General features: G+C 42.4%; 1 protein-coding gene across 1 annotated transcript; it reads left to right on the top strand.

The window, feature by feature from the left end:
- Positions 1–6,377: 6,377 nt before the first annotated feature.
- LOC131466969 (homeobox protein Nkx-2.5-like) lies at positions 6,378–10,042 on the top strand. Its single transcript, XM_058640615.1, has 2 exons — positions 6,378–7,069; positions 8,519–10,042. Exons 1-2 carry the CDS (start codon positions 6,664–6,666, stop codon positions 9,166–9,168), a joined length of 1,056 nt encoding a protein of 351 aa, XP_058496598.1. The 5' UTR covers positions 6,378–6,663; the 3' UTR covers positions 9,169–10,042.
- Positions 10,043–11,017: the final 975 nt, after the last annotated feature.

Genomic DNA, 11,017 nt, shown 5'->3' with positions numbered 1-11,017 from the left:
TGCTTTTTTTGAGGATATTCTGCTGATCATAGACCTGCTAATGCTATAATATAACAGCAGTGGAAACAAAAGCAGAAACATATACATACATACATATATACACACATATAATAACTTATAATTAGTCACTTTATTAATGAAAAGTAAAAAAAAAATGCTTATTTTTTAACATTTTTTAACCCTTTTTATTTCACTGGCTTATCTGTGTTTGTGTGTCAGATAAAACAGAAGCTCCACAGAGGTCAGAGTCTTCCTTCCACCTCTGTCAGCACCAGTCAGCTCGTACAAGCTCAACAACCTCCTCCTTCCTCCTGATGGACATTTATCTGTGTCCACACTCTGCCGCAGAAAAAAAAAAAACACCCACAGCCCTCTATGAGCTTTCAAACATGATGACACACAGACACACAGGCACACACACACACACAGACACACACAAACAAAAATGTCAGAGGTGCCACTCAGGATCCCTGAGGCACACCGAAGCACAAAAAGCTCTCCTGCTGCAGATAAACATCTGACTCTTTAACTGATACATGTTGCACTTTCAACACCCAGGGACGTTTCAAGGCATTTCAGATGCTCGGGGGCAAAAAGGGCCGGCCCCACCCCGACCTTGAGGCTACATCCACAAACGGTGTATCCAAACAAAAACAATTTGCATCCAGACCAGAATTTCAGCCCCACATTAGAAGTCATTGATTACAGCTGTTTTCAGATATTGCCTGAGACAAATATGAGGTGGATGTTGGGTTGATGTCTCTGTCTGGGTCCAGCACGCAGGAGGTGGGAAACTTGTCCACTCTCTGTCTCATTCAGAGAAAACCAGTTTTGTTATCGCATCTGCATTTTCATTTTTTGTAGAGGACATGCTATATTTTGAAAATCTGTCCCACGGTTGCGAAATCTTTACACAACGCCCTTTTGTTTTTACGTAGACGACCACAGTAACATAGTCATAGTCCCACCTCTCTCTTGCTCTTACATTCACTTTTGTTTGTTCCTTTGTCGCCCTGACTCTTCATTCTCTCTTTCTGTTTATGTGATTGTACTTATGTTGGAATAAAACTTTGTTATGAAAGATTTGTATTCCTGTAGCCGTGCTACAGCGCCACGTAGAGGCCTGGCATATATACTACAGTGTTTTAGATGGGAATCTTTTTCAAGAAACAGCAAATACAAAGATCACTTATGTTTCTTTTGACATCTCACATCAAATAAAATGGATAAAACATAAAGTACCGATCTGGACCAGAGTGCCAGGCATCGTGGAAACGATTTAATATCCAGGCCTTCTTGACTATTTCAAGAAGATTCCAGAATGTTGTTTTGTTGGTGTTGGTGCCACCAATGGTTAAGGACAGAGACAGTGCCCAAAAATAAAGGCTTGTTTTCATGGAGTTACAGAACAATTCCACTGCCAGATTCTCATCCCTCTTGACAAATCTCAGTTTAGATCAAGCTGAAAATCATCCAGATATTCTTGGATGGAAACTCTTCAAAGATCTCTGGAGCTGCCTTTGGAAACCTTTGTCTAAGAATAACCACCCGCTCTTGTCTTGTCACTTAACTTGAATTTAAACAGCTTTATCTCTTCTCTAGCATCAGCTGTACAGCGTTGGCCCATGTGACTCACAGAAAACACAGCGCACAGCCTGGCGTCATTGGATTTAATGCTTATTTAAAGTAAACGTAGGCGGCGGTGTGCCAGTCTAAACACTGGGCCGCCTGGTTTGGCACTTTTTTATGAGGACGCACTGATGATGATATAGCAGGAATTGGAGAGAGTCGCCAGGAAGTCTACGGGGAAAACCACGCAAGCATCTGTCTGCTGGCAGCTTCCATAGATAGAGATGCACAGCAGGATATTTACTACCTGTCAGGATGCACACGGTGTGAGGAGAGAGCGGGTCAGTGAGAGTGAGAGTCCGTGTGGTTTCTGCCTGTTCTTTTGGGTTTAGTGAAGTTTCATATTCTTTAGTGAACCACTGCAACTGATGATTATTTTACATGAGTGATGTCAGTGATCATTCAGGATTTTCAAGTTCATCAACATCACTGAATTAAATCTACTCCAGTTTAAGTGCATGTTACATTTAGAAATAAATTCCCACTTGATTTTGCCAGTAGACAGAAAACAGAAGTTTATCAACCAACAGCACAGTAGCTTTAACTGTGTTGTTTTATAACGTCTGTGCTTAAAAAGCCTCCTTTGTGCCACAAGTGACCTAAACTTACGTGTATGTGTTTGTGTGAGACACTGACTGTTGTACACATCAGCAGACAGAGACTTCATAAGGTGAGGATTTAAATCTGTTTTTCCTCTCTTGTCCCTCGCTGGCAGCCCTGTTTACACTGAGTCTGTCTGTCTGCCTTATGGGCAAGTACACAGTGCAGTCAGAGCACGGACTCTGTGACCACACTTAAAAACAATCACTTTACCTTTAATATTTGGACTATTTTTTCTATCTAATTGGTTAGTTTTTCTTCTGGAAAAAGGTCTGAAAATGTCGAAAGTCTATAGTTGTCTCCTGTAAGAATAACAATGACACATCTTCACCCTTATGATTATAATGTTTGGGACATAATGGAGAGTGAAACATGCTGTTAGAATGATTTCTCTCCGTCCGACGTCCTCTAAAATGTTAATTTGGTGACTGTGTTTAGTGGCGTCCAGTTAGCCAAAGTATTATTTAGCTTCTCACCCACATGTTTCATTATTTGCCCACAAATAAAGTGCTCCTGTACCACAGACCAAGCCTGTCAGACAACTTTTTAAAGTCAGATTTTATGCCTTGGATGGTGTCGTGCAGTGGTCTTAAACTCAGATGACCCTAAGGTCACCAAGCACCTAGTCTGGCCAGTCAGGCTTGGTCAAGTGAAAAAAAAGTCTAACTTTTTTGGAGGGAAAAAGAAAAAACTGTTCTGCAGCTGTGGGAAATATGAGCTTATAATTGTATCACAATATTCCATCATGATATTACAATATAAATGTTTCACTGAATTTCAAAATAATAGTGCCTGTGTTGATATGAATCGATATAATATATTTATGATGCAAAATCAGAATCTATTACTCAAAACAATATACAGAAATGAGTCCATTATGACTTTAATGACATTAAGTGGCGGGCCACATGACATCGATTGGAGGGCCACATGTGGCCTGCAGGCCGTGGGTTTGAGACCTGTTTGTGTTCGATTTCTACAGGAAACAAAATGTGGCTGTGTTGAATAGTTTTTTAATTAATTCAAAATAACTGAATTTTGACAACACTACTTATTACTTATTTATAAAATGCTACATGGATTTGTTGTCTCAGACTGGTCACTGCTGCTCTTCTTATAAACTCAGCAGCTTTTTCTATTGTGTTTTTTCTATCCCTCTATGGAATCATTCAAAGCACAAGTCATCGCTCATCTCTTTCCCTTTTAAATGTTTGCATCTAATTTCCTTTTGGTTAAGTCAGTTTTAATGTGATCTAACTTTAATATTATGACAAAAAAAAGAGAGATTTAGAACAAAGGTTGTTAGGTCTCCTCCCTGAATCCTTGGATCATGACTCATAAGAATCTAAACTCTTGTTTTGAAGCCTCGAGATTCATGACTTGGTCGGCACCATGCCACTGGAGTTGCCCCCTAGTGGCTATCTAATGTATTATTATTTCCTCTTTAGCTTCAACCGAAAGACCAGAATATTATATCCACTTGTTTTATGCTCTCCGGTTTTCACACTTTGACAGAACGTTTTGAGAGGTGTTGGCTAAATTGCCGTACACATAATCAAATAGCAACAAATGGACGTCACTCGGCATCCTCACAGAATTCAAAGTAAAACGTTTCTGTTAAAAATGAAATAAATGCTCATTGTTGACTCTCTAAGAATCTTCATCTACTAATTTGAGATGTAAATTAGATATCTGCATGTTTGGATTTGTACATTAAACAAAGAAATTAAATTTAATTGAAAAATTTCAAATATTGCATGAAAGTTTTTATGCTTGCAAAAAGATTGAGCAGATAAAAGATGACGTTTAGAAGTCACATGACTGAAATGTCACACCAGCTTTAGCTTTTCACTGCACTGGAGAAAACAACAGATGAGAAGTGGAATGATGAGGAAACTACACCATTCTTCCACTGAGTGCAACAAGCAAATACTGCAATAATATTTTAAAAAACCAAATAAAATAAAACAAAAACAAAAAACACCATGGTGCTGGCTTTATTGTGTCTTCAGGTCACACCTTCTTATCCTTCTTGTCTGGTGACACCAACTTTAAATCGGGTGCCACCTGCTTATCTGCCAACATTTGTCTAATAGCAACTTGTTAAAATGACTGATACATTTTGGGAAACCCTGGAAACCTATAATCCCAGAAACCAGGTTTATAAGTACATGAGTCAAGTGTTCTGCTGTGTGATGGCAGAGCAGCAGACGTGTGAGTGTGTCTTCGTGTTCCTGTAAAACACAGCACACTCACTGTGATAAAGCACGTGTGAGTGGTGATTAATGTACTAATGAACAACCTGGCATTTAATACACGTCTCACACGTGCTTTTAAACTTAGTCTTAAATAAAAATATTTTATGTTTGAGATAAACCTAATTGTTTAATGTTACTAATGTTAATGTAAAATCCTCACTGACATCACCAACCAGTTCAACTAAATGGTGTAATGTTACAGGAACACGACACAAAGGACACATAATAACATATTTATAAATCGTGAGGTGTTGGAATGACTGGTGAGATGCAGGCTCCCCCTTTGGCACTTCAAAATAAATCACTAGGATGGTATGCTGGCAGTGAGACAGTATTTAAGTGGTGAATTGATTTTATTGCTACAGGCAATATTAATGTATCATGTCCCATCTCTTTCAACAGTTTACAATGAAATGGCGTCAAAGACATAAACCAAATTTGGTGCGATGATTGTGATGTGGAAACTCAGTGTTTTCAAACTCCCTTTTATGTCACCAAAGTGCGTGGTGGTAATAATAATACATGTCATGAGGATGACATTCTGTCAACAATGTGTCTCATAAGCTCATAGATCATTATGTTTGACCACCATCTCTTTGTAAATTGATTGTAAATTGTTATTAAAATGGTTATTTTTTTATTTGTAGGCATTTGTGCCTGGAGCCTGGAGCCTGCACCTGGAGCCTGGGGCAGCAGCAGTGAAGGCAGTGTCCACCTGCGCAGTGTCCGAGTAGGAAAAAGCCAGCGGGGCAGTGGAAGAAGCGGAGTGACAGAGGGCGAGGGTCCCGCAGCAAAACGGAAAGGGGAGCTGATAGGAGCAGATTAGGTGGGTCTAAAAACGTCAGCTAGTTTTGCTGGAGGAATTTTAATTGCCCCTGAGGCCCTGCTTATCTGCTCTGAGCGGTTATTAATACAACACCCGAGATAAAGACCGACACCGAGCACTGGCTCCTGCTGCAGGGCCGAGGTCACACACAGGCATTATGTGGCCTACTGTATATGTTCTGCAGAGAATTCACTTCAACACTTAAATATTAATTCCACGTAACTTTTAAATGCTCTTTTTGCCGTTTATCTCTTTTCAAAAAAAAACTAATTTCTTTCCTCTTTTACCAAAAATGGTAACGTCTGTTTGTAACATGCGCCTTTTTCCCTCTCTGTTGTACTGATCGGTGTCTGCTGGCATCTCGTCAAAAAAATGCAGAGTAAACATCAAGTTTTCTAAAGTTTGGGAATTTTCATCTAACCTCAGCCCTCGTGACCAGCATGTCCTTGTAAGGAGCCACCACCAGTAAATGCTGGGAGTGAACCCTGCACTGAGGCCTTGTTTCTTAAAAATCTTTAAAGTTAGTTATTTTTTTAAGACAAATGAAATATCATTCAAATCTGTGACATGGCAGCCAATGAGGCTGTTTCTAAAATCCACTTGGTTAACCAGGTTAACAGCACACTGTCTAATCTCATTATCCCTTGATTTGACCGATGACCTTGACGCACCACCTCACAAGGCGCATCTCCAAGACGCGTAAAGTTATTTTTACGCACAGGGATAAACAAGCACCGCAGCTATTGCTCCATGTGCAAAACAACAATAAATGTACACAACACGTTTTAAAACACAAACAATAAAAGTAAAGGTACAGTTGGTAAAATGTTAAGGTCACAGTGCAGCTCTATGCTCGCGGTTCTTATAGCAGGACCCGTGCGTAAAAAGGGCCATTGACACTGGAGTCAATGGATCGTGCGGTGGAACAGGGTGTCAGCACAATTCTCTGTCCACCATATTCACACAAGTTAGGATTAAAAGCAGCAGAAGAACATATACGTCACGTGCATGGGCTCCACCCTCCACCCCCGACTCCCAAACGCTTCCCCCTCAGCTCGCACGGACTTTCCATTTCACACACACACCCCTCCCCCGACACCAGAGGAGGGACAGACACAGGCGCTCCGCTCCCTCGCCCCGGTCCAAACTCCACTTACAAAGCCCTACATTACATCTGTCACAGAGGAGAGACCTGCGTGGACTAACCCGGGGACTAATACCCATGTTTTCCTCCGATTTACGGCAATGAGGCATTCCAGAGGCTTAAGGCACCTCCACTTACCAAAGAGGCTGGAATTAGGAGCAATTATTTGTTAGGAAGAAGAGCAGGGAAGGAGAAAGGCGGAGTGCATGTTACTCGGCGGGATTCATTTCCTCGATGGTGCAGAGCAGGAGCTGGATGACATGATGCTGCAGAGTCCGCTCACCTCCACACCTTTCTCTGTCAAGGATATCCTCAAGCTGGAGCAGCAGCAGCAGCAGCAACAGCAGCAACAACAGAGCGGGTCCCTGGAGCTCCAGCACCGGGTCCACAACCAGCAGCACCTGACCGGGTCGCCTCCCCAGCAGCAGCTTTTCCAAACCCCGCCGTCCTGCATGCTCGCAGTCACCCGGGACAGTTCCTCCTTCTCGGACGGAGAGGATAATCTGGCGTACCTCAGCGCGCTGGCAGTGCGGGAGGAGGACCGTCTGTCCCCGGACATGTACGTGCACCCGCCAGGCCTGCAGGGAGCCAAGCTGGAGGAGCAGGAGAGCAGTGAGTTGTTGAGGCACAAGCTGCTAGAATATATATGTACAATAAATGTATAAGGCTCAACAAAGGACTATAATATAGGACTATACTATAATAATAATAATAATAATAATAATAATAATAATAATAGTAATAATTACGAGCAGTATTCACACACACAGACGAGACAAATATTTAAAATACAAACTCAAATAAAAGCTGTTCTGAATCTTCCACCTTCACCTAGAGTGGTCATACAATGATTTGCATGTTTGTCTGTAAAAGAAACGTGAACCAAACTGCTGGAAGGAATGTTTCCTGTGTTACCCCACAACACACATGCTGTGACTTAAATCTAACAAATAGAATGCATTAAAAGCATTTTAATTGGTGATTTTAAACACGTTGGAACCAAAAACGTAATCCACAACAGCAAAACATATGCGGTGATTTTCACCTGCAGTTCTAACAATTCCACGATTTTCAGTTATTTTTTGATGCCTTACAGAAAAACTACAACATAAAAGTTGTGTTAAATAACATTTAATACAATTCTGGAAGTCTGATCAGATTGTGGTTCACGGAGCTTTGCGTCAAGACTCAAGACAACCATTCCCTGATAAAGAGCAATATCAGAGGCCATAGACGGATCCAGTAAAGTCTGTAAATGTCAAACACTTTCTAGTGCTTGAGCTGCGCGTGTGATATGAGGGGTCTGTTATGATATGTGGACCATAAACCGACAATTAGTTTAAAGAGGCTTGTAAAAGAGGTGACACCGCGAAGTAGTGCTAATACACACAGGCGCAGACTGTGCTGCAGCAGCAGCAGCACAAATGATTCAGCAGCTCGTAATAGTTGAAAAAAGAGTGAGTTTCAATTCACTTTAAATTATGCAAATTATCAAATTAATATTAGTGACTTATTTTCAAACGATTACTGATTTAAGTTTTGAACGTTTACTGTGATTATAGATTAATTTCCGTTGCCAATTAAGTTATGTCTACTCTTCTATAATGAAGTGTAATATCCTGTAATTATATTGTATTATCATAAAATAATCATTGAACTAAATATAAGTATACACACACACACACACACACACACACACACACACACACACTAGGCTTTCTCTTTTTTTACCTAATTGTTTACTTGGGAATTATTGAAGGTGACAATGAGAGTTGAATGAATCTGGATCCTGTCGTCGTCTTTTGTCGGTGATAATTATTGGACCTGAGTAAAGAATCTATAATCCGTGTGTTACAGTTCAGAGTCACATTGAATCACTGGTGTGGTCTGATCTAAATAATTACATCAATATTATTTTTACTGTATTAGATTTTACTGCCTTTCTTTTGTATCTGTAATTATTGTTACGTTTTTGTGTGAGACAATTTTACACATTGTGCATAATTAACTTTAACCAAACTGAGTTCGGAGATTTCAATGTGTCCTTTCCAATCTACCCAGAGAGCTGCGGGCTGGAGTCCAGGCATGACGCAGCGGAAGGCGGGCAGGGAGACGCTGAGCGGCCGGCGCCAAAGCAGAGGAGTCGGCGGAGGCCCAGGGTTCTCTTCTCCCAGGCGCAGGTCTTTGAGCTGGAGCGGCGCTTCAAGCAGCAGCGCTATCTGTCCGCCCCGGAACGGGAGCACCTCGCGACCACCCTCAAGCTCACCTCCAACCAGGTGAAGATCTGGTTCCAGAACCGGCGCTACAAGTGCAAACGGCAGCGGCAGGACAAGTCCCTGGAGGCGGCGGGGCAGCACCACCCTCCTCCGCCCCGGCGCGTCGCCGTGCCGGTGCTAGTCCGGGATGGGAAGCCGTGTCTGGGCGGCGCGCAAAGCTACGCTGCTGCTGCCGCCGCCGCCGCGGCTCCGTACGCATCCAACCCGTACAGCTACAACGGATACCCGGCATACACATACAACAGCCCCGCTTATAACAGCAACTACAGCTGCACGTACACTAGCCTCCCCGCCCTCCCTCCTTCCAGCTCCTCCAACGCCTTCATGAACATGAACCTGGGAACCGTGAGCGGCCTTGGCGGCTCCTCGCAGACGCACCAAGGGACAGCGGTCACGTCCTGTCAGGGCTCCCTGCAGGGGATCCGGGCCTGGTAACGAACACAAACGAAACCGTCGACAGTTATTATTGAGCTCTTTGCATGTGTTTCAAGCTACACATTTTAAGAAGTGCGTCCATTTGTTCAGATGGCCTCCGAAATCAGTGTTGCTTGTGTAATGGATGTGTGTGCGTGTGTGTGTGTGTGTGTGTGTGTGTGTGTGTGTGCGTGTTCACGTGAGATTTCCAGCTGCTCCGCATGTGTTAGAGGCGACATTAGTGCGCGTAAAGACCGGACACCGCCAGTTGAGGACATTTCATGTCGGCTCTCCAGGTTGCGCACATGGTTGCGCACTTCTCATTATGCGAACTGCAAAAAAGTGGGTTCTTTTATAAACAAAAAATCTTGTATATTCTTAGGTTATGGATTGAAATGCTTTAAAATGTGTATTTTTTTTCAACAGAGAATTGTTTTTAGACTATTTCACATCTATTCTAATAAACCCAACCAATGAAAGGTGCGTTTTTATTCTGCAATAAAACATAAAACTTTAATGCAAAGGAACGGATAATATACGATCCAATCTCGCGTGGCCTTGAAAAGACACACTCAATTTGGTCATGAAATAAAGAGATCATCATCCACGGAATATAATCAGATTTTACACGAGAGACTTGAAAACAGTCCTAGTGATTTAATTTGAAGTGCCACAAGGGGGAGTCATTCATATACATTATTATCATTAATTAATAATCATTCTCGTTTTTCCTTCTTCAGTCACGAAAAATATCTGTGGTAACATATTTTTGAAACTGAATTATTTGGTAAAGAAAAAAATATATAATGTTGTTTGTGGGGCGCCACGTGTATTTATGTTGCATGTGTTTGTAACATAACACTTTTGAAAAAAAAACTAAATGCACACAACCATTCATCTGTATTTGTGTTCAATTTCTCAAATATGAACCAAGTGCAGGTAGAATATTGACCCTTTCATTTGCTGCTTTATTATTGCACTGGAAACCGTAAAAAAAGCCTTCAGCTGGTGACACCTCAACGAAATCAATTCATTCAAACTAAAGTTGTCATCTTATAAATTTAGTTTGAATGAAGGTTATTAAGTGAAGCCATTTATTCTTTCCAGTGTATTTTCACTGTGTTTTATTGCTGCTTATATTGCTGTGGCCATGAGTGAAGCAGGCACACGGTGGCAAATGTAGCTGATGATGACGAGCACATTTAAGTGGAGCGCTGCTGGAGGAGGCCGGGCCACAGGAACTCTTTGTCCCGGTGCCAGGCGACGTGAATGGAGGAAGTTATTCCCCATCTGAGGTCCTTTTAAGGGCGCGATTAAGCATCTAAAATACCCCTGAAGAGCGAGCTGCAGTCGGGCCAGAAGAGCCGAATAATGGCTCTTATTGGATTGAGGGACAAAAGGTGTGTGGTAGGCAGAGCCGGGCACTCAGCAAAGACAAAGGCGCACACAGGCCGTGAGATTGACGTCCTAATATTCCCATTTTAAGGGGCAGGCAGCGCAGAGAAGGGGGACGTGGAAGGGGAAAAAACCTGGTCACTTTTGTTCCCCCTTCTTTTTTTTGTTCGTGGAGAAAAGCTCTGCGAGATCCCCAGCAGCGAGGCTTCTTCAGGGGCAGCCGGGCTGGAGGTGATGGCAGCGGGGAGGCGTTTGTGTGAAAGAAGGGGGTATTATTGCTACAAGTTTCACCATTTATCCCGGCAAGGAAAATGGACGGGAGAATTTGGAAAGGGAGGTGGCGGAGGAGAAGGTTCCTGACTGTGGTCTATTATTTCAGTGTTAAGGGTGTTATTTCAACCCCGGGCCGAGGAGATTCTCACAGGTACCAGTCTAATCCCCTGTGCACGTGACCCCCCTCATAATTATTATTTTT

This window comes from Solea solea, chromosome 10 (assembly GCF_958295425.1).
Source record: "Solea solea chromosome 10, fSolSol10.1, whole genome shotgun sequence".
In the NCBI taxonomy this organism is placed as follows: Eukaryota; Metazoa; Chordata; class Actinopteri; order Pleuronectiformes; family Soleidae; genus Solea; species Solea solea.
This window is presented reverse-complemented; position numbering and strand designations above follow the sequence as displayed.